The following is a 24,482-nucleotide window of genomic DNA, read 5'->3' as shown; positions in this document are numbered from 1 at the left end:
AAATGTATTATATCGGAGATCCAGCTGTGGCAGATGATCTTATAGAAAGTTTAAGGGAGGGGAATAAGGTTTAGGAGCTGGGGAGCTCATAGCGTTTCTAAATTGGGCCAATGGGCTTATCAAGGGAGGTGGGGTGGGTCACGTTAAGGGTTTTTTGGGGTGCACTAAGGGGGAGGTATGCGGGGAAAAGATAAAAAATAACCTCATACACTTCAGACCTATTCTTACCTGGATAATTGTCAGGGGACCCAGGGAGACAGGAAAGGGCAGATACAATTGATGTCATGGAATGTTAATGGGTTACGTGTGAGAACAAGAGCAAGAAGAATTCTGCAATTTCTTAGGGATTCCGCAGTTCAGATTATAGTTTTGCAAGAAACACATTTAACGAAAGATGAAAGTATAACTTTGTTTAAAACACAGAAATGGGTACGGGACTTTGTTACCACCGAGCATAATTTTAATACCAAGGGAGTGGCAATCTTAGTTAAGCGTCAGATGAATGTTACTTTATCCAAGGTATTAACAGATAGGTTAGGGAGATGGATTATACTTAGATTGCAGCTGGTTGGCAGGGAGTTCACTTTGGTAGGATATTATGGTCCCAACTGTGATGATACAGAATCTCTTAGAACAGTTTTCTCTCACCTTTTGAGCTTTTCAGATCCAGTTATTATGATGGGTGATTTTAATGTGAATCTAGATAATAGGCTTGACAGGTCAATAAATTCTAGGTCGGTGGGTACTCCAAAGTCTCAGCAATTTTTAAAATCATTGATGAAGGAGTTTTGTTTGTGTGACTTGTGGAGGCAGAGAGCAGGGCAAAGGCAGGAGTTTTCATTCCCTAATCAAAAGTATGGTCATGCATCCAGAATCAATTATTTTTTAGTTGATTATGCTATCTGTGATCTGGTGGAGGCTATAACTTATTCACCTGCCCATTTATCAGATCATTCTGCAGTGTTATTAAGATGAGTTGCCTTCCCGATGTCAGTGGGACAAGGTGGTCTTTCGACCGGACACTTTTAATGGAGGATGAGGTTATTTGTGCACTTTGGAAGGAACCCGAGGAATTTTTTAGAATAAATCAAGGTTCGGCTTCAGGAGTGGTAGAATGGGACACCTTTAAGGCGGTAGTAAGGGGTAAAATAATAAGTCTTGCGAGTCATAGGGCAAGAAATATAGAGAAGATGGGAAAGGTTTAGAACCACTAATTGCGCTATGTAATATGCATTATGATAGGGGCGGAGACGAGGAATATTTGAAGAATAAGATCTCAACTAACATTACAGTTGGAAACTATTTAGCAAGCTAGAATTGCCAAGCGTTGGGAGCTAAGAGAACAAATTCATTTTGAATATGGAGAAAGTATGGGGAAGTTACTAGCTTGGAAGTGTAAAAAAGGAACAGATGCGTAATATGGTCAAGGAATTGGTGGATACTCAGTCAGGGCATAGTGTAACATCCTCGGAGGCTATAGGGGAGGTCTTCTATAAGTTTGTTCCTGAACTGTATACGGAGGAGAGGGAGGTCAGAGAGGATGAGATTGGGGAATGGTTGGAAAATGAGATTCCTCCCCGTTTGTCGCAGAGCAAAAAGGAGGATTTGTCCAGACCTATCACTGAAGGTGAAATAAGAGCAGTACTAAAAACAAGTAAAAACTGTAAGGGTCCAGATGGTATCCCGGTGGAGTTTTACAAAGCATTGGGGGACTCCATAGTCCCTTTTCTCTTGCAATTGTTCTCACAGATTTTTGAGGGCGGAGGTGTTCTGCCGACATCTTGGTATGAGGCTACTATTTCACTCATTTTAAAGCCTGGTAAATCTTATCGAAGTGCGACTCTTATAGACCTATTTCCTTTTTAAATAGTGATTATAAGCTCTTTGCCAAGATAATGGCGAATAGGTTAGGTACTGTGGTAAGCGACCTGGTACATCTCGATCAGAGAGGATTTATTTGCGATAGATTTCTACATGAGCAGGCATTTAGTTTAATGGGGGCTATTGATTTAGCTAATACTTATCAGGATCCCTTGGCAGTTATAGCTGTAGATGCAAAGAAGCTTTCGATAGAGTAAACTGGAAATATCTTTATAAGATTCTTGACCGTTGTAATTTGAGGCATAAGTTATGTCAAGTAATTTGTTCTATTTACCGGGCACCCGGAGCGAGGTTGTTAGTTAATGGTAGGTTAACAGATGCGTTTAAGATTACTAGGGTTACTAGACAGGGTTGTCCTCTCTCCCCTCTGCTATTTAATTTGTACATTGAACCCTTGGCCAGGAGAATTAGGCAGGATTTGAGAATTTCTCCCTTCAGGAGTAAGGGTTGGGTGAAGAAAGTAGCTTTGTTCGCAGATGATCTTCTTATCTATACTTCCGACTTGTTGACAGCAATGCCTGCTTTGTTGAATATTACAGAAGAATTTGGTAGAATTTCAGGCTACTGTATTAATACGGACAAGACCGAAATAATGGTCTGGAATTTGAATAGTGCCAACTGGCGTACTACGAATTGTATGAGGTATTTGGGGTAGTCAATTGTTCATGATTTAAAACCAATACCCGCAGTAAACATTAGGGCGGTCATAACAGAGTGTAATAGGTTAATGATCGGCTGGTCTCATTTGCTGCTCACAATCACTGGGAGGGTGAATCTGATCAAAATGATAATATTGCCTAAGTTGAATTACCTCTTCAATTCCATGCCTTTGCGTGTGGGTAAAAAATTATTGGCTGTCTGTCAAAAGAAAATAACCTCCTTTATATGGGCACATAAGTGTCCCAGGATAGCTTGGAAGAAATTGCGTAGAAGAAGAGAGAAGGGTGGCTTGACGCTCCCGGATGTTCATTATTATGCATGGGCGTTTCATCTTAAGAACATTACGATGTTGTTTGCTTCTCCAGATTTGTCAGTAGTGGGCACAATGTTTAACTCTATGATTGCGACTGAAAAAGGTGGTGCAAATGTTTTTTTTATACAAATTTGGGGATCCCAAATTCTTCAAGAAAGGCAAATTGAAAATACTACAAGATGCTGCAAAGGCTTGGTTTGAGAGACGTCAAGTGGCAAAGATAGAATACTATAGCCTGGGGGCTCCGTTTTGGGATTCCCCAGGTACTCCTGAATGTTTAATAGATGTGTTGGCTTGGCCTCTCAAGAGGGCAGGAATCGAAGTTTGGGGGGATCTGATTAGTGCAGGGGCCTTGCTATCTTGGGATGAGCTTATGGAAATAACGGAGGGATCTCTTTCAAGGATGAAATATGTGCAAATAAGGAATTGGTCTGCTGAGTTTACTACTATTTTAAGTCATGAGAATCAATTAGAAGCGACTTTGGTAAGGAACCATGCACAATTACATATAGTCTTGAATTGGTATTGGGGAATAATAGATGCCCTAGAGGGTGACTTTAGATTGCCAGGATATCTTTTGGGGGGAAGAGTTCCCTCTTGGGCAGCTGCAAATGTGTTGGAATCTTCAATGCGAGGGGTATTCAAAATGGTTAAACCAGCCTCTTTGAGGAGAAATCAACTTTATACCTTGCATAGGGCTTTTTTCTCTCCCAATAGGCTTTTCAGAATGAGGGGAGGTGAGGAAGTGCTATGTGCAAAATGTGGCTTGTCAGGTGCTTCCGATATCCATATGTTTTTTGAGTGCCCAGGGGTGTTTTCTTCTTGGTGGGAAGTGTGTATAACTCTCTCTGCGATTATTCGGCAAAATGTTTGTCCAACCCTATCGTTAGTTATCTTTTTGGTTCAGGAAGGGGAAACAATTAACTAGCACAATATTGATTTATGCAATACTCTTGGCTAGAAGGGAGATTTGCAGGAAGTGGATGGTATCTTCCTCCCCATCATATATTGACTGGTTTAATGCTTTGATGGATACTTCAAGATTAGATGTGGGAACGAGTAAATTGAATAAGGAAAATAAATTAAAGATTTTGTCATGTTTATGGAACTGGAAATCCACAGTAGTTTAAGGTATTTTGTATTCATTCAAAATGCTGTCCTATGATTACGAACTTAGTTACTCTCGTGTTTTGGACATCGATTTTGGTCGAGGTCTGAATGAGAGAGCTCGATTCTCCCTGGCATAAGATATCTCCAAATATGGCGAATAGTGTACGGGTAATATGGAGGGGTTTAAAGGCCAGATGCGTATGAGGACAAAAAAAGAAGGTCCCACGTCGCCGGAGATCAACTCAGCGAGTTGAGTGTTGCAGGATAGAGTGCTGGGACCTGGGCCAGGCTGTGCACGAAGGCTTCTTGCAAATAGTGCACAGAGGCCTCAGGAGGTGAAGATGACGCTGTGCACGGGGGTACTGTTGCAAACTGGGAAGGCAAGCTCTTACCTCCTCCATATTTGGACAGCAGGACCTTAGGACAGTCTGTGTCAAAGGGGTCCACCACCTGTGTTCCAAGGAGCACGCTCATCGCCAGGAGTACAAGAGAACCGGTCGTTGTTTTAGAAGGTGCCCGCTGGAGCAGGGACGTGACTCCATCACTCCACAAGAGATTTCTTCAGTCCTTTTGGTGCAGGGTGAAGACAGGGCGTCCGCAGAGCATGCACACTGTGGAAACTGTTGCAGTTGCAGGCTGGAGCTGAAGTTGCAGAGTCGAAGTAGCCCTTCTGGATACTTTGTTGCAGCTACAGCGGTTCCTGGAGCAGTCTGCGGTTGATCCGAGGTCAGAGGAGGAAGTAGTAGTTGCAGAGGATTCCTGAAACTTGCAAGCAGAATCTGAAGAGAAACCCACAGGAGAGACCCTAAAAAGCCCAGAGAGGGGGATTGGCAACCTTATCAGGTATGTACCTATCAGGAGGGGTCTTTGACGTCACCTGCCGGCACTGGCCACTCAGAGGCGTCCAGAGTGTCCCCACACCTTGAAAAACAAGATGGCTGAAGTCTGGGACACACTGAAGGAGCTCTGGGCACCACCCCTGGGGTCACTCCCCTTTCCTTTGTCCAGTTTCACGCCAGAGCAGGGACCGGGGTTTCCTGAACCGGTGTAGACTGGCTTAATCAAGGAGGGCACCATCTATGCCCTTCAAAGCATTTCCAGAGGCTCTGGGAGGCTACCCCTCCCAAGCCTGTAACACCTATTTCCAAAGGGAGAGGGTGTAACACCCTCCTCCTAAAGGAAACGCTTTGTTCTGCCTTCCTGGGACTGAGCTGCTCAGACCCCAGGAGGGCAGAACCCTGTCTGTGAGGTGGCAGCAGCTGTAGGTGCAGTGTAAGCCTCGGAGAGCTGGTTTGGCAGTACAGGGAGTCATTAGTGGAGCCCCCAGGATCCATAGAATTGGCTCCCCAATACCAGATTTGGAATATGGGGGGGGGGGGCAATTCCATGATCTTTTGCACCTTACATGGCCATATTCGGGGTTAGCATTGTGTGAAGCTACATATATGTATTGACCTATATGTAGTGCACGCGTGTAATGGCGACCCCTCACTCACAAGGAATTGGCCGGAACTATGTGGGGGCACCTTTGCTAGTGCAAGGGTGCCCTCACACTTAGTAACTTTGCACCTGGCCTTCAGTAAATGAAGGTTAAACATATAGGTGACTTATAACTTACGTAAGTGCAGTGAAAATGGCTGTGAAATATTGTGTGCAATATTTCACGCAGGCTGCAGTGGCATTCCTGTGAAAGGGTTTGTCTGAGCTCCTTATGGGTGGCAAAAGAAATGCTGAAGCCCATAAGGATCTCCTGGAACCCCAGTGCCTTGGGTACCTAGGTACCATATTCTAGGGACTTATAAGGGGGGTCTAGTGTGCCAATTGAAATTTGTAAATGAAGTCACTAGCCTATAGTGACAAATTTAAAAGCAGAGAGAGCATAAGCACTGTGGTTCTGGTTAGCAGGCAACACACATTAGGCCACAAACTATGACTACGGGGGTCCTGACCAGCAGGATCCCAGTGAGACAGGCAAAAACATACAGGTAAAAATGGGGGTAACATGGCAAGAAAGATGGTACTTTCCTACAGTTACGTCATGCCGTAAGACTCCTGTTGTAGTAACAAGACTGCTGGATTTTGGGCGGCAGCACCACTGAGCATAGGGGACTCAGTCAGATCCCTCACTGTGTGACAGCTGTCGGCCTAACCCTTTCAGCTAGCTAGCAGGACCTTACCAGTACCCGAGGTAAAAGTGATTTGTGGCATCCTATCGCATGACGCTTAGATTCCTCAGGGAAGTCGTGGTGGAACAGATTCCGCCCGTTTCTCTCAGTTATACAAGTCTCATACATGCAAAAACAAACAGAAGTTGAACCTTGGTTCAATAGGTTTTTTTGAAGCAACTATGTTCCAGGTAAAAAAAACAGAAGTCATGAATTGTGATTGAGGATAATGAAACAAAAGACTAGTACAGAAGTGACCAGGAAAGTGAAACACAGGAAGAGTCCCACCATATTGTAACCATAGTGCATCTAATATCCCTGCCTACAGTACTATGTTTCTACATGAGAGCAAACAGCATTGGTAGCCCTAATCTGCCCTTCTAGTCCCAGAAAGGAATCCCAATCCCATACCTTTATTAAAGGTAAAGATGAGGTCTCTTAGTTTGCTGGGAGTCCTCCCACTTAGACAAATAGGAAGTGTGAGGTTTCAGCAGAAACTGTGAAGACTTGCAGCATCAAATGGCAAGCTAGCTAGAATGTCCACTCTAAGTTGGTGGGGGCAGCATGTTGAGAACTGCCCTGACGTGACAACCCATTTTATTCTGTGTAGTATAGATGTTGTACTCTATATGCTGTCAATACCTGGTAAACTATTGTGTATAGCTTCGGAGTGAACACAGGATGAAATGTTGCACAAAGAAAGCAATAGCAATTCTGCGTGGAAAGTCAACTGATATAAAATGATAAAGCATTGCCACTAAAATGAAGCCTTGCTAAAATAATAAGAGGAATAAAATGGCAAGTGACTAGGTGAGAGGGCACAGGTCATCCGACCCAAGCTAAAATAAACGTGCCTTCATAAACGCTAAAATAATCTCACAACAGTCAACCCCTCACACTTAATGGCTGTTGCAGTTGTCAAGTCCTTCCCACTGGGGCTGGAGGCATCACTGGCATCTGATGTGGGGCCTAACCCAGACCCAAACTCCTGGTTTGGAGGATGTGTCCAACTAGTATTGTGTCAGAAGGGCCTGCAGCACCTGAAGATGAAGGTGCCTCAACGTAACTGTAAAAGCAGATCATCAGATGCTGACAGCAGAACAACGGATATGTGCGTAGGCCAGCCAAACAGAATTTTGTGTGGGCTCAGTTTAACCACTCTGTCTGGGGTGTGTCTCATGTCCAATAAAAACAAGTAGTAGTGTATCATTCTACGATAGCTCAGTGGATACACAAATCTTTCCTATTTCGTTTCTAGCACACCATTCCTGCACTCTACTGTGCCCGCTGCTGGAGGGTATTAGGCACAGTGTAGTTTTTGCATGATCTCAAGTCCCTTGCAATACTTTGGATCACTTTGGAAACAAACACCGATCTACTGCCAGAGCTCAAGAACTCATTCATTTTCCCTGGTTAGTCTCTCCAAGTCTCTGCCTCTGGGACAGTTATCAGGGTCGTCCCGGTCCATGCTTCCCTTCTCAAGTCCAGAGGAAGAGATGTGGCCGTCGTCTTCCGTAGTGTCCTGTGGTCGGTTCGAGTTGGTAGGGTCTTTGGTTTGATACTGAAAGGAGTCCAAGAAGAGTCTCAGGTCCTCGGGATTGTAGAAGACTTTGGAAACCCCATTTTTGGTGACCCACGTTCTCGCAGGGTCGAAGAGGCCGTATTTCATCTTCAGCTGGCGGAGTCGGGGTCCTAAGGCCAGAAAGGCCTTCCTGCGTTCGTTGGTCTCCTTAGAGTAGTCGGCCGTTATACGGATTTCGTATTTGTCTACCCGGAAGGGTCTGTGATTTCGGTCTTCTTGAATGAGTTAACGGGTCTGAGTATGACTTAACAGGCAGGTAATGATCGGGTGGGGTCTTGAGGCCCCATCAGGGCGTTTCGGGCCCACTCTGTGTGCTTGTTGGAATTCCAGCGGCAGGTCGAAAGACAGCGAGGTTAGCTTGGGTATAACAGAACTAAGGAAGGCCTGCACGTCTGGACCCTCTTCATTTTCCGGGATCCTGAGAAGGCGGATGTTATCCCTTCTGCTTCTGTCTTCCAGGTCCGTCACCTTGCTCCGTACCTAGGAAAGATCTTGGTCTCTGTCCTGAATAGTGGACATATGGGTTTCTAGGGTCCCCACGTGGTGTTCCAACCCGGTCACCCGAGAGTGGAAGCTTGCGATGTCTGTTTGTATGGATTTGGTCTCCAGTGTCAAGAAGGAAATGGAAGCATCCATCCCCTCTATCTGGCGGCTGACAGCGGTAATCTCCTGCAGTATCCGTTCCATAGTTGCAAGTTGGTCTCTGTCTGCCATCGTGGAAGGTCGGTTTGGTGTTGGGGCTAGGTCCCGTCGCCGGAGAAGTAGTGCGTTTATGTTGGAGCGCCTCTGAAAATAGCAATTGTTGTGCCGGTTTACCTGTGGGTTTGTGACCTGACTTGCCTCCGGGTATCTCAGTGCCAGTCTGTGGAGGAGGCCTTGTGAGGTCTGAGGCCTTTGTCCTTTCCCTTCTCCCTTTCTCAGAAGCTGATGAAGATAAGAGAGCGTGGGCTGGTCAGTGCCCGGCCGCCCCTATTAGTGTTGCAGGACTGGGTTCACAGCTGTGGGGCTCCTCATTCTTTTGGTTGTTGTTTTTTCTTATTTTCAGTGCTGCGAGGGGCCGTTCAGCAGGATCCCCGCCCTGCCCATAGCAGACCGTAGGGGTATTGGTTTATTTGCCTCGTGGTGGCAAGGAGGGCTCTGGCTGCGAAGTTAATATCCGTGCCTTTGCGGTTGGTTGGGTGACTGGGAGAAGTAGCCGATGTTGGTCCGTGTCAGTACTTCGTTGCCCCCTTTTGTCTCTGTGAGGGTGGGTGCCCTTCCCCCTCTTTTCGCCTGTTACTTTTCCCTAATAGCGGAGGGGAGACCCAGGGTGGAGGTTGCTGTGCCGAGGTGTGCAGTCCTACTCTACTGGTTGCTGATAATGGGAAAGGACTGTGGTCTTTGTACCTGGCAGGCCAGTTCGTTCAGGCCTCAGAAGGTGTGGCTCCGCCCCCTGTCCAGGCCTGTCCTCTCGAGGTGCAGTGGTCCTTCCCAGCGTCGTCTCTGGGCCCTTTCCCTTGAAGTCAGGGCTCCTTGAGTTTTAGGGGGGACTCCGGGGACATTATGGTACCGTTTGCAGTGGCTGCAGTGTTTCTGCCGCCTTCCCTCGGTCCAAAGCCGGCTCTTGCGCTCTGGGGAGGGGAGGGGAGTGGTCGGGGGGAAATGCAGCATCCTAAAGGGCAATGCGGTGCTGAAGGCACTGTTGGCCGGGGTTTGTGAGGCCAAGGGGGGGCGCTGTTGTCTCCCTCCTGCCGGGCCGAATCTCTCTGGCCTCGGGAGGCGCTACTCCTCCCCCGGGTCGGGCCCTGCTTGGCAAAGTGCGCAGCGGTCTTCCCCGCCGCTGTTGCTGTTCCTCTTTGACCAGGATCGGTTCGCCGATGTTTCACGGAGCCTCTGGAGGGCTTTTAATTTGCTTTGCGACAGCCGCACGGCCCCCGCCGTCCCCTCGAGTCCACCTCGGCACAGAGCTCCCAGGTTAGGTGGCCATCTTCTCTCGCGGCCCGGCCACACCCCCTTGGTACAAGTTTTGTCTTTAACATTCATAGAAAAACACACATCCTTACGTACGGACATTTTCTCAGAATTCCAGCTGTTTTATTATAAAACACTTCCCTGTCCCTTACACATTAGAGGGATATTCCAGCCAGAGAACCATGACCGTTTGCAGATTGCTGAACGCTTTGCTACAGGTGCTTATGCAGCCTTCAGGCCTTTGCTGAGGTACGGGGGATGATCTCTTCCCAGGGGAACCTGACGGGCAGAATTAGAGCTGAACATGCTGTGTATGTATGTATATGTATGTATGTATGTATGTATGTATATATGTATGTATATATATATGTATGTATATATGTATGTATATATGTATGTATGGTGGGAGCAAGCCAGGTCTCCCCACCCACCAAGTCGCCAACAGCGTGTTAGTTAAGCATCCGTGTTCCCTGCAGCTGGAACTGTTCCATCAACGTGTCCCACACCATAGAGATGGGTGGCTTACATAACCCCCCCTATAATCTTCTCTATGCAGTGCTAAGCTCTCTGCATCACCTTATCCGCACTCTTCAGCCTGCCATGTAGACACCGCTGGAGGAACTGACAATTTCCAGCGGCGTGTTATTTGCCTTTTTGCAGTGAATAGTGCCAGATCCACAAAAACGCAGCGCCATGCAGGATCGCTTGGATCTCCGGTAAAGCCCAAATGTCCAATGTTCTAGAAAATCCCAATATGTTTTCTCCGTCACTGACTTGACTGAATCACATATACTCCCCCAGTAAGATGTCAAGGAGTGGAATGCCCATAGCATATGGAGTAGGTCTGCATCGTCAGTGTGACATGGGGGGGTACAAGGAGTCTTCAAGAGGTTAGGTACACCATATGAAAAATTGAATCAATATAAAACGTGTTGTAAGGGTTGCTTGTTCCAGAAGGAACAGCCATGCCTTATCATGCAGCTTCCCCTTTATGATGGAAGGGAGTCATGGATATCTGAAGGTGGGAAGGAAGGGCCCTATAAAGCCATCTCACCAGATGCCTACCTGAACCTATTTCATAGAGTGCTCCCACTAGGGCATGTGCCTTCGATTTTTCCCTGGTAGGCATCCAGTGTTGTTGTATATACCGTAGTATATTGGCATGTGTTAGGAAAAGGGTCCCAGACAAAGCATGTGAATTTATGAATTCCCGGTGTGGAATCAGCATTCCCTCCTTAAATAGATCTCCCACTGTAGACACTACATGCTCCTCCCAGTGCACCAGCCTAGCTATGGATAGTACACTTGATGGTGTGGAAAGGCCATACATGCGATGTTAGGGGCATATGGCTACTCAGCAGAGCGCCAGTATATCAATATATTGTTTAGTAATAACAGTAATGTGTATGGCCCGCAGGATGTGCCCGGCAGCAGCAATTCGTGCAGTTCCCTGCTACGTAATCCCGCTGGTGTGTAACCTCTTTCTTTGGAGATGTATACCCTCTAGCAAATGAGGGAGCCGTTGCAATTGTTCCACTAAATAGTATGCATGAAGGTCAGGGGCACTAAGACCCCCACCCCTCATCGGTGGGTAACTGTAGTTTTTGGAGACTTAAAGAACGGTATCCGGTGGCCCAGATAAGGTGTATAAACAATAAGTTCAATGTTCTGAAGATCACTTGTGGAATAATGATGGGGGAGATTAACAAAATAATACAACAAATTTGTTAGCATCATTATCTTGACCAGGGCCAAGCGGCTAGCCACCGATAGTGGGAGGGTTACCCAGATATTTTACCTGGGCTCTCAGTGCTGTTATCACCCTCAGTAGATTTCCATCCAGCAAATCATGGTGGATTTGATAAATGTGGATGTCTAAATATCTGAAGGTCAGCATGAGATAAGGCTCCCCAGAAGAAGAGTGCCTGCAATGTTGTATGTTTATCCCGCAAGCCAGACAGATCTTCAAACCATTGGAGAGTTCCTGCTATATGTGTGAGGTCCATTGTAATATCCTGTACATATATTAGCATGTCATCCACATATAGGGAGATCGCATGTAATTGACATCCACATGTTATGCCCCATACAATTCCATATTGGTGCAGTCTCTGCGTGACCGGTTCCATAGCCAGGACGAATAACAATGGTGACATTGGGCAACCCTGGTGTATTCCCCGGTACACAGGGTAAGGTGGCGAGCTGCATTCCCCTGTCTTAGCTCTGGACATTGGATGAGCATAGAGTTCCCTAACCCACGAGGCAACTGGGAGCTTTAACTTCTCCAAGACTGAGAATAAATATTCCCATTCTAGCGAGTCAAATGCTTGCTGTAAATCTAATCTCCATTATTTGATAGAGGTGCCTAATATTTAAAGAGATGCTCCTATGGGATACATCAATAAGTATTAATCAAATATGGGAGGAGAGGAAGCAATCTCCGTGCTAGGGCCTTGGTGATTATGTTGTAATCCGTGGTCAGAAGAGAGAGAGGTCTATAAGAGGGTAAGGCTTCAGGTACATGTCCAGGTTTCAGTGGGGAGATGACCAGGGTGTGATCCGATGTGGCCTGCAATTCTCTGATGTCAGGGCCAGTTCAATATAAATTCTCAAGCTATGGCTTTAAACGTGCAGCAAACGCTGAATAGAATTCTATGGATAGTCCATCCACTCCAGGTGGTTCATTGTGTGCCATTTCCCTAATAGCCCCATGCAGTTCTTCTGACATTATAGACACTGCCAGTATCGTATATGTGTCAACCTTGGCCCCGTAATGAGCTGGAGGTCCCTCAAGAAACCTTCCCCCAGCACAGAAAGGAGGCACTGGGCCAGCTTCATAAAAGGTAGCTTAATACTCATAGAATGCTTAATTGACTGACAGCTGTGTGGTACATTGTGTTCCTGTGTGCAAGATTATGCTAAGTATCGGCATAGGGGACCTGGAGGGTTGAATCATACATGCTAAAAGTGTACTGCCTCCCTGAGCATCCACCCTATGTGTGTAGGTGGTGTAGTCAAACAACCACAGTTGCTCTAACGCATCTGCGTGCTGTATTCTAACTTCCTGTAACTCTAGCAGATGCGCAGGGTCATTAATAACTTCCTGCCATAGGACACCCATGTGGGCCTCGGTGCGGACCAGGTTAGTTAGAATAGTGTGCCTTGACCCCACCTCTATAGACACCCTCTTTATGAATTTCCTGCAAATAAATTATAGAGGCGTCCTGACGATAGACCTACGCCAGGGCGCTATGCCTTTTGTATACACCTAGGCACATAGTGTGCAGCGGTCATGCTCAGAGCTGCAAGTGGGAAAAAACATCCCCCAGTAAGGAAAGACAAGGCTTCTGGACAGAGAAGACCATCAGGTATAAAAGTAAGGCAGCATTGAAAGTGGATATATTGAAGAGACCACCACCTGGCATACAAACAATTACTTGCAGGGACTGCTCCAGCACTGTTCAAATTAGTGTGTCCGTGGTCTGTGGCGTAACAGTAGGAAAGAGCGCAGTGCTGGTGTTTGAATCAGAGTGGGTCATGACATAGGAGCACGAGGAGGATCTATGCGACCGGGTATCCATGGACGCCACCGTCATCAGTGCTGCTTCACTGGCCTTCAGGGCCTTTTGGGATGAAGGCACCACTGTCAACAGCCTCCTCTGTTCATGTTTCTGTTGTTGAGATGATCTCCGGGTGCGGTCCCGGTGTCACTCCAAAGGAGGCTGGTGACAAGCCGTGAGATATTGATGTTTCTGCCAATACCAAGCAGCCTCCAGAGAATCAAAAAAGAATGAGCGTCTGTCGTGCATAACCTTCAACCTAGCCGGGAACAGCAAAGCATAACTGAGACCCTCACTATGGAGCTGTTTCTTCACTGATTGAAATGAGGGATGGCATCTCTCCACTTCACATGTGTAATCTGGAAAAAGAGAGACCATAACATTGTTCACAATGAAAGGTACTGCCTTTCTGGGTATTTGACGAAAATGATCTCAATCTCAAAAATTCTGGATCTTGGCTACCATAGTTCGAGGAGGTGCTCCAGGGGGTGGGCAGTGCACTGGCACTCTGTGGGCCCTCTCTAACACAAATGGGGCAGAAAGACCCTTTGGGGCCACCTCCTTCCCTAGCCAGCCTTCATTAAACAGCATTGGGTTAGTGCCTTCCACTCCTTCCTGTATCCCTACTACCCTCACATTGTTGCAGCGTGACTTCCACTCTGCATCCTCTGCTCTCTCATGTAGTACCTAAATCCACAGCTGGAGGCCTGAGATGGCGGCAGTATTTGCAACATTTTGAAGAGCCATCTCAGTTAGTGTAGTTTCAGCTGAGTGGACCTTGTCGGACAGTTTACAGTTGTTGTCTCTTAAAATACCTAGATCTGCTGCTATGGAGTCTATATGATGTTCGATAGCGGTCTGTGATCTTGTATTTTTTTCAGCATCGGATCCAAGTTATCAGCAGGGGGAGGTAGCTCTGTCGGAGGAATACAATCCTCTGATAGGGCTAAGATGAAGTTCACAGTAAGACCCTGACGGGGAGATACATCTTTGTGCTGAGACGTGGATCACGTTGCAGTGGTGCGCCCCATAATGGTAGCTCAGGATGTGTCTTAGTTTGCCATAGAAGTAGTTCTAAAGTTGAAGCCAGCGTACTGAGCACCTTCCAGAAATGCTGGAGAGCCAACAAGCGGAGGGTGGGACCAATTACCGCCCGCTGCGGCGTCAACTGTATAATATATCCCACAACGTCTTCAACAGCTCCTCTTATATCCACCCAACAGCATTCTGTAGTGTAGAAATGGCAGGAGTGTCCCAACAAAGGAGGTTGGCAGCTGCATTGACTGAGTCAGGATCTTTGCACACCCAGTATAGCGACACATGGCCTTGAAGTCTACTGACACAAGGAGACAAATTGGTGTAGGCTGCTCTGTGGGGATTTGCTACCTCCTGCCCCATGGCGCCTGTCAATGCCCTCTACTTTGGGTAGCAAGAGGACATTCTACAACAGTGAAGCCCCGGGGTGCAGTTTGTCCGATTCAAGGGGGAGGGAGGGTTCCCATCCATTCACCGCTTGGCATTGCAGCTTGTATAAGTCCACAGAGGCCAGGCCAGTACAAGCAATCGAGTCGGCTCAGGCACCACCAAGTCAATTATCTCTAGGGGTCCCCCTTAGCAGCCACAAATACTGAGCTCAGCTGAGCCCTGACCGACGGATGGAGTGGGTTCATCAATCCCCTTCAGTGCTGCAGGAAAGATGCATTCACAATAAGTTTCACAGGCAGGCAGGCCTCCCTATGGAAGCCCGCAGTCTAGCTCACTCTGACTGCCCCTGCATTCCTTGTCAGGATCCCCTCAATGTGAGTCCGGGGGAATCGCGACAAGCCCCGCCGGCACGCCTCTCCTCAGCCTCCGTCAGCAGCTGGTGCTGCCCTGCCGGGGCCATCACTGTGCCACAGCATTTAATTGAGCCGTCCACAGGGCCCCATGAGACTGCAGCAGGGTCAGGCAGACACCCTGCTGATATCCCCATTGCTTATAGGTAGTAGTAGTGCTGGATGTTGCTGAATTCTCAGGCAGACAGCAGGAACCCTAGAAAAGCATGTCTGACATGTTATGCAGTTGACCACTCCCCCAACAATTCCTTTTCACTATATGTGGCAAGGACGGTAATAAGTGTTCATTCACATATCATTTATTAAGGGCACAATCATTATCATTGTAAACCATACTTGTCCTATGTTAGGAACCAGTACCTTTAGTTGGCGAGGCTGAAGTGGTGCTAAGGGGCAAATGCATCTAAATAATAAAATTAGGAAAACCTGTCCAACCGTGTGATAGGAACATATTCCCTTCTCTGGTCATCACTGAGTGAATCACTTGGGGGGGGAGGGGAGGAACAAGGTATATTTGAAATAACATTTAAATTGTGGAAGTGGATAAATGTATTTTTTCTCTGATAACTGCATCACACAACATTTGCAACATATACTTGGAAAGGAAGTGATTGAATCGAAAAAAACAAATCGCCATGAATGTGCATAACCAACTGTCATTTCATAATCTGTGTAGGTATTCATTTTATATTTCCACTGTTGCATCTTCTGTTTCCAAATCACAATCCTCTTCATTCTTCCATCCCCTTCCCATCAGATCACTTTCTTTACATCCTACCAAACCCTTGAGTTCATTTCCCCAAATCCATATTAAGCAACGCTGTCCCCCTACTTGAGCAAGCAGTCCCCTTACTCCACCCACGTTAACCTGCCTGAATTACACATGCAAGTATCTTTATTCTCTTTAACAAATCTAAGAAAATGTATTTTCTAGGGAACCAGAAAATAGTTAATGGGAGTGAGAGAGAGAGAGAGAGAGAAACGTAAATGTACATATTTTATATACTCAAGGCCAGTATGGAAAGCATACATTTGCAATCAACTGACTCATGAAATCAGTCCATATCACTGTAATTGATATATTAAGATGTATCCCAGAAAATGTCCACCAACAATAAAAACAACCTAAACGTAACACAAGCAGACGGGCATATACAGAAAAAAACACCACTGTCTTCTTCTCAATAGGGTAACGAGGCTACTGGATTTGGGCAGTAGGATCGCCTAGGTTGTGGGTACCGAGTACAATTCCACACATGGTGACACCTATCGGCCTCATCTAGGGTTTCCGGGTAACTAGCAGCTCCCCATCTCTGACCGAGATGATTGTGACAACTGATCTCATGGTAAGATAGACTCCCCAGGGAATTGCGGTACATCAGATTGCATCCCAGTCTCTCAGTTACTAAGATTTCACTCGGGCAAAGACAACAGAAGCAGAATATATTTAAATAAGCATTTATTAAAATATCTGCATCTTCGATAAAAGCAGATGCATTGCTACAAGAATAATAAGACAACAGAAGCAGGCATGTGACTAAAAATTTAAAATACGAGAACAGTCCTACCATGCTTTCTAAACAGGGGAGTGGATCTATAGCCCCTCACCTACACTAAGTATGAGCACAACATTCTAAGCTTAATCTGCCCTTCAGGTTTCCCCCTGGAAGAACATCATCACTCATACCTGAAAAAGAGGCCTGAGGTCTAAAAAGACACTGTCCCCATCTGGATCAGGGCTCGGTCGTCTAAGCAGGTAGCTGTAGTGAAGCATGCAGCAATCAGCATACAATCGTGGTCATCTGGCTGGAATCTCCCTCTAACGTGTTTGGAACTAAGGGGTGTTTTATAATAAAAACACCTGACATTCTAAGAAATGGTCCCCACGTATGAGTCTGTGTTTTTCTGTGAATGCTGGAGACACAGCATACCACGTTTGCCGGCAACCCTATCTGACTGTAGCCTTGGAGAAAGCACAAAATGAACTATATTTCCTACTAAGACCGCAATGCTTTCCTAGGCGAAAATACAATAAGATAGAGAAAAATAAAACGGCACCACAAATGAAGCTATTGCTAGAAAAATAAAGCAATGCTGAATAAAATGTAGACAGATGACAGTGCACAGCTGCAGGCCTAGTTAGCTAAAACAACTTGCTCAGAACATGGCTAAAATAGCTACACAACACCCTCCCCTTGCCGGTCACAGGTGGTTCGAAGTTAATGCGAAAATGAGGCATAAAAAAACCTAAACTAAAGCATCAACCAAAGCGTTAAGTTCAGTGAACACAAGCCGTAGGAAATGACAATTTCAAAAACCACTATGCGGCATATGGAACCAAATTCAAAAGTCAAAGTCATTTTGGACATTGCCAATCGCATCCAGCACAATGGAAGCCAGGAGATGGTCAACTTCACCAGGTGACAAAATATCCAAGTCATGTCCAGGGAAGACCACAGATCACACGTGTTCCTGAGCCTCAGCCGAGGCAGCAGTATTCCGCATCATGTCCACTGTAGAGTTGAGAGTCGCCGAATCCCCAAAGGGCACCTCATAATTCCTGCCCTTAGTGTCGAGACTACACTTACGCCTGCCGTCCTCTAATGGGGGACCCGTGTTACTTCAGTCTGGGGAGCAGATGAAATGGTAGAACTCATAGAAGGGAGATTAAAAGCAGGCCCTGAGAAATGGCTGTCAGTTGGTAGCCTAAATTCAGGCACAAAAGTGCCTGTGGACGTTCCCCCTAAAACAGGCAAGGTCCCACCCATACTTAGCCTTGAACACCTGCACCCACAGATCTGATCAGGTTCCCTTGTTATTTTATTCAACAGCATCAACACCAGGCTCTTAACTTCATCCAGTTGCTGGTGAACAGATGCCAGTTCAGAATTGCTACAAGGCATTGACGGCCTTCCTGTGCCCAAGGATGTGTGGGTCAAGACGTCATCAACAGAAGCTACAATGAGTGCAAGAGTAGCAGTATCACGAAGTCCCCCCAGTCTCTGCCAGGGGGCCATACCGATTAGAGCACAAAATGTTCGGGCCACCAGGACCTCAGGGCTTAGAGGGGGACGTAGGGCCTCTTCTCCTGCAGCAGAGCCATCTATATCGCGCAGTGATGCGTCCAGGCCACTGCACTGGGTGGTGGTCGGCACCAGGGTTAAGCCTGATGTTTATGAATTGCGTTGCTTCCTTTTGACCAGATTCCCTTGGGATTTTGGACAAGTGCTGCCTTTTTCTTTAAACATAACATATTGGCTAAGCCGCCACAGTTTGCAGGGGAAATATTGGTATTACTTCTCAAAATGGCCTCTACTTCCTCAATTAGAGTATCAATGTCTTCTAAGGTGTTACTTTCCGTATTGGCCAAATAACTGGTCTTATTATTTGGGCGTTTCTTGGATTTTTTTGGACCACACATATGTGCAGGAGCCTCCACAGCTTTGCGTTTCCCCATATCCTTACCAGCTTCAAAAGTGTACAGCACGAATCTGGATCAAAAACGTCCTTCTCAGCAGCTATATAAAGATGCCCAGCCCAGCCTCGGTCAGGCGATGACGGGCGACGACGGGCGCTGTGGGGTCCGATAGTGATTAAAAGCACGAGTCACAAAGGGGAGGGCCGGCAGCAATCTTAATATTTATTTATACATTCCTGCATCCAGGTTGTATTGGAAATCATACAAATCTTAAAAGTAAGGCAATCCAAATACTTAATAGGCATCAACATTCAGTTTTTGCATTCGTTGTTCAGTATTCACTACCAAGAACTCACGCTAAAACCACTAACCAATCCTGCCTGCTGTCCAAAGTACAAATCTACTTGTCCCGTTAAGGGACATTGTGACAATCTGTGGCTTTGTGTTTGGGAAAAATGCCGAGTGTCTGTGGTGAGCATAGAAAGGGGAAGTTAATTTCGGCTGACATAGTTTAACATGAAAGTGTTTGTATCTTTTAATTCTGTTAATATACCAATTCATTTTACATTGCATGAATTATGGCTATTGCACTTTTCACATTAGTGGAGAATTCTGTGCTGTCTGTCTTTTGAGTGGACAGTCATCGTGCAGGAAGGCAGTAGAAACATGAGGAAGAGATGTTCTGCGCCAGGTACTTTTTTCTTGCTATTGTTAACTGTCACACACAATAGTTGCAGCAAGGCTAGGGGGGCTGGGGCGTGGCAGGCATCGCCTTTTCTACAAGCATGATGTTGCACATTTGCTTCTTCGTCATACTGCAAGCACTGTAAAGAAGCTGAAGCTTAAAACACATTCCAGCTATTCTTTTATGGACGTTTTTACATGAATGCAAATGCATTATGCCAACCCTAAATGTCCTAACGTTTTTGAAATGAAGAATAGCTCACTTTCTCCATTAAGAACTAAGGCAAGGAGAGCACTTCGGTCCCGTTATTTCATTCTCTCGATACCAAGTTGCTAGTGTTAATTTTTGTTTTTGTAAATGAAATATTTGGTCATTAGGGTCTTGAATATATTTTCTTAACATCTGTGTTTGGACCAATGCCTGTCGAGGGTGAGACAGAATTTTTGCTGATTCCCATGTCTTTAACTCACTTGCAGTAAAACAAAACACACTAGAAGGCACGTTATACTTATAATACATGTCTTGTTTCTAAATCTACCTTCTGACAACATGCCCAAAATTCTAATGTAGTGGTCGTAGAGACTGTAGAAAAGAGAAGAGATTTCTTCCGTCCAGTCACTCGCAAGGAATGGCAATTCAGCCAGCTCATTCGGGAACCCACAAATAAGGGGCCATTGCAGAATTTTGAGTTCGTAAATCAGTTAATTTCTGCACATTCGTTTATGGCTTTACTGGCATGCATTTGTATGGGAAGGGGTTTTGCAGTCTCATTTTAGTCCCTTTTACTATGGCGCGTGCCTTTCAACTCCTAAGCTACTCTTGTATTTTAGTAGCCATTTCCAAATTTTGCCAGTTAAGTGCAGTTGCCATCATAGGGGATATCAAATAAATATCATCGTATTTCTGAGGCCAGACGCGACCATGTGTCACAGGAAGGATCCTCTACACCTTCTTTGAAATACTAATGAATAATGTTGTAGAGCGCTTGATGAGCATATGTTAAGCCTCAAAAAGCAGCCTGAAATGTGCTGTACAATGTATTCTCATTCTTTAAAAGTCCCTGTTTGCAAGCTCTTTGTGCGCTAGTTGAGAAAACACAGTTGTCAAATTCAATTCTGGCACCCACCCATAGGGCAGTGGTCTCTTTGGTGCCATAAAATCACTTTCATTCTTGCCTCCCAAACCCTGTGCACATGAAATTGCGAGAGAAAAACAGATCGGTGCAGCAATTTCCCCCCTTTGCCACATTTTAAGACTGCCTGTTAACCAGATTAACTTTTTGTGCAGTGTTTTACGAACCAAAATTATACGCTCAAATTAAGGTCTTGGACAGTCCCTGCTACTGTCCAATACTCATTTGTTTGACCCCATGTACTTCATGATATAGCAACTGTCCCTAAAGCATAACAAAATTGTCACCTACACTGGGCAAAGGATGCGGTCGGATGTCTCTGGGACCAGTTCCCTGAGGCCATACCTATTGATAACAAGAGAAAATCACATTTACATAGTCTCCTATACATTCAGGCCTCTGCAATATTACTACTAGAAAGCAAGAAAAGTGTTCTGTCAAACCAACATTCTGGTGACAATTTATTGTCATACTAGTTCACCATAAGGCTTACATATTCAGCACAAGTATGAAAATGTCTTTAGAGAAAAATGGTGCTGTAGGTGCTGGTTCCTCAGCGTCCTTGCCACTGAAATAAGAGTCAGGAAAGTCAGAATAAGTGCAGTGTATAAAATATCTTGCTTTCTGCCGGAGGCTGGCAGGTGCAGCTGAATTCACATGAAAAACCTCTGGAAGCCATCATCGGTAAAACACACAGAACACTTGCAAACAGTTATGAATCCTCTTTCAGTCAGGTATGCATGCACACACAGAAAAGTGGGGAAAACTGACCCTAACAACTTAGGTGTGCCCTACACACACACCGGGAACATATAAATCTGTACCCCGGGATACTCTGGGAAAGGGAGAAGGAACAGCAATACTATCAAGGCTGATAGGAACCCACTTACACATAACAAAGGCAATCCATACTAGGGGACCAACCCAATATGATTAGAACAACAGAGAATTCAAAACCCAGAATGGCATTATCACGACATAACAGAAGGAAGATAAACAACACACTGGTTCTAGGACCTACATGACGCCTAAAATCTTAACCAACAAGAAAGTAAGGAGGGGTACTGAAAAAATGATGAACACCTGGTTATAACCAAACCTCGGTTATGCAGTGAAGCACCCAACCACCAGGCCAAACCCCTCGGTATGCAGTGTGACACTCAACCATCAGGCATTATGCCTTGAGACCCAGTGACCTTAACAGGTCATGTAAACCAACAATTTGCATGCATTAATCTTGGGATCGCTCAACTCAAAATCCTAGTTCACCCTCCTCTTGTAACCAGGTAGAACCCCTAGTTTCAATCGAAGACCCTACAGGCATCCAGGACCTAGTGACACTCAACCGCCAGGCAAACCCTCGGTACAAGTAAGGCAGGAGGTAGACAGAGGAGACCAGCAGTGGAGAGTTTCCTGCCCGCACTGCTTCACATTCGTGTTTCTCTGCCCTGCACTACTTCACATGAAGCATCATAATCATCCCAAAAATAACATAAATAATAGAACAAGAGCAGGCTATCCTGAGGAGCTGCTGGGTATTAAACATGCAGTGTCCAAATATAATATGATAAACTGTAAGAGCAGGTAACTACTAGGGCTGTTGCAGTGGGAACACTGACAAGAACAGTTGTTCCCTGTGGAGAAGTGTAGAGATGCAAAAGACAGATGTCACGCCACACTGGTAGGAAAGGCAGAACTGTCACCGAGGAGCTCCAGGGCTTTGTCTGTTCACTCATCCAGAGCAAAGGGAGGCCAAAACTCACAGAAACGTGTCCGGCGTTCGAACAGGTCACCGAGTCTAGGACTTTGTTCTCTAAACCCAATGTGGAAGCTAAATTAAAGTTTAATTGGCAACATTTATACCTAAGTCACGGGAACATGAGCAAGTTTTCTGCATTTCCAATTTACGGAACTTTCACCAGGTCCTTTATACATGAAAACCCCAAATCTAATCATGCTATGGAAAATAATATTTGCCCAACATTATGAGCAAATACATGATGTGTTGCTGACCACAGGATGCAAGAATTACACAAACCTTATGCATACAGCCAATCACAGTGAAATAACATCTTGTGATACCGGTCTGATACAACAGGGCACCAGGTAAGGTGTCTCTATATCCTGGTGGTTGGGATCATCAAATGCCTCAGTACGTGGGTTTACACAATAACTGACCAGTGGGACACATGACCTTGGCCTTAGCTATGTGTGACCATCAAAATGACTGTTGCTGAGTGACTGAAGCAATGCATGTCGCATGAGATGGTTTTGAGCAAGCCTTGCCTTACAAGCTATTCCACTGGGTACATTAGTTTATCTGAGGTCATCTGACTTCTGCACACATTCTACAGGCCTCATTGAATATCACAGGACATGAACGAAACAAGATGGACTCTACACATACTAAAACAGTCATCCACAGTGTCATTAAAACCTGCTTCCAGATATTAAGAACAAAACGTTAAAAAATGTTTTAAGGTGTGTAGAATGCACATTTTAGTCTTATTGCGGTTAAAAATGTATTTAATTACGAACACTTGCTATTTCCTGAGTTCTTTGCCAGCTTTGGTAATTTGTGTTTCTTCTTCTTGCAGCCGCCGGTTTCTGTACATTGTGAATCTGGATGTGCCTACAGAGGGGCACCGCAAGATCGCACGCCAGAGCAAGTGGGATATTGGGGCAGTGCAGTGGAACCCACATGAGTGCTGTGCCTACTACTTTGCAGCCTCAGTAAATTTGCAGATCTCCTCCACTTAGTCTATACCTCACTTTCTTCTACACTTATGTCCTTCTTTCTCATCTCAGTCTTACTTCACCATGTTTTCTGCTCTTTCACTGACTGCCCTCACCACCTCCCCCATATGTTCCTGGTGCTCTTTCTGTAACCTCCTGTCTTTTAACTCCTAGCCTGCTTGCTTCCAGTCCAGACCCTATTGTCTCCCACTCTCGTGCAGGTTTTGGGCAGACCCAGAAACAGCTCTCCACCTGCTGTGCTCTGTGACCACTTGATATACCCCTACACTCTGCTTACCCTCATATCTCATATTCTACTCACTGTCCCTCTGCTTTTGCAGTTTTCTACCTCCTGAAGAAACATTTTCTGCGTTGCTGCTCCCCTTTACTTTACAGTTGCACTTCTTTCTCCTCTTTGCTTTACATTTGCTTTTATCTATTCTGTTCACACTCACTTCACCACTTGAACCGCACTCACCCTTGCATGTTCTTGACTAACGTATTCACACAACTTTTTCAATTAATGCTTTTTTTTTTTTTACTCACCAAAACTCCCATAGTTTTCAATTGTGCCCTATGTTCACGTACACTTACCTAGTGTCTTAGTGCTTTTCAGGCTCTTATTATTCTCACTTACTGAATGTTCTCTTCTCTTGTTCCATGTTTTCCGTTGCTTTTCACTTAGCTTGCATCTCGCTAGGATTTGTCCTCTCTGCTTTTCAGCCCACCTCTTTTCCCATATGTACTTGCCTTTTTCTCTCTCACACTTTTCCCTCACTTCTCAAATGGTCTGTGCTCCCAATTGGATCTCATATTCACATACTCTTCACTTGCCCATGCTTCCTCTACACTCTTTCTCAGTCCTCTTTCCCTCATGTACCTCCCTCACCTGCTGCTTTTACAAGTTCTTGCATTGGTTGCGTTCCACAATCCTCAATTATCCCCTTCTTAGCAACGATTTTCTCTCACCCTCCGCATACTCAACATTCTTAACTTATTCCTATTTGCTAATGCAATCTTAAGTCACAATCTTAATTACACAGTCCCATTGCCCTTCACTCATTTTCTGCGTTCCATACTCTTCACTTATCCCCTGCACTGCCATGGCTGTTCACTCAGATCTTCCCTACTATTCGTTTCACTCACCTGCTGTGCCTCTGTGCTTTTTGCAACTCTCTGTGTGTCCCTTTGCTTGTCCAACCATGCCCCAGTTCTGTATACAACCTTGTGCACCCCTGCTTTTCACTTCTTTGCTGCCCTCTCTTTTGATTTGATTTGATTTGATATACTTAAAAAGTACATCAAATGTCCATGTGTGTCTTGGCACTAGTGTCTGCGAGCTACTGTACTAAGATAGAAATATTTATGGAAAACTATAGAGGAAGAGAAAAGAGCCACCAGGATTTAAGATGTTTCCTGGAACAGGTTAGATTTGACTGATAGCTAAGATGCCAG

At 45.5% G+C, this 24,482-nt stretch overlaps 1 protein-coding gene across 3 annotated transcripts in view; it reads left to right on the top strand.

The window, feature by feature from the left end:
* The window catches only part of WDR59 (WD repeat domain 59), an 813,082-nt gene that overhangs the window by 69,713 nt on the left and 718,887 nt on the right, over window positions 1–24,482 (top strand). For all 3 annotated transcript variants that reach the window (XR_011199955.1, XM_069217643.1, XM_069217642.1), the window contains exon 3: window positions 22,889–23,024. Coding sequence is in view for 2 of the 3 variants with exons in the window: in XM_069217643.1 (XP_069073744.1) it covers window positions 22,889–23,024 (136 nt within the window). In the remaining variant the exon portion in view is untranslated. The remainder of the gene's footprint in view (window positions 1–22,888; window positions 23,025–24,482) is intronic.

The sequence above is a fragment of the Pleurodeles waltl genome, chromosome 12, assembly GCF_031143425.1.
Source record: "Pleurodeles waltl isolate 20211129_DDA chromosome 12, aPleWal1.hap1.20221129, whole genome shotgun sequence".
NCBI classification, from domain to species: Eukaryota; Metazoa; Chordata; class Amphibia; order Caudata; family Salamandridae; genus Pleurodeles; species Pleurodeles waltl.
Note: the sequence above shows the minus strand (reverse complement) of the source record. Positions and strands in the feature narration are given on the sequence as shown.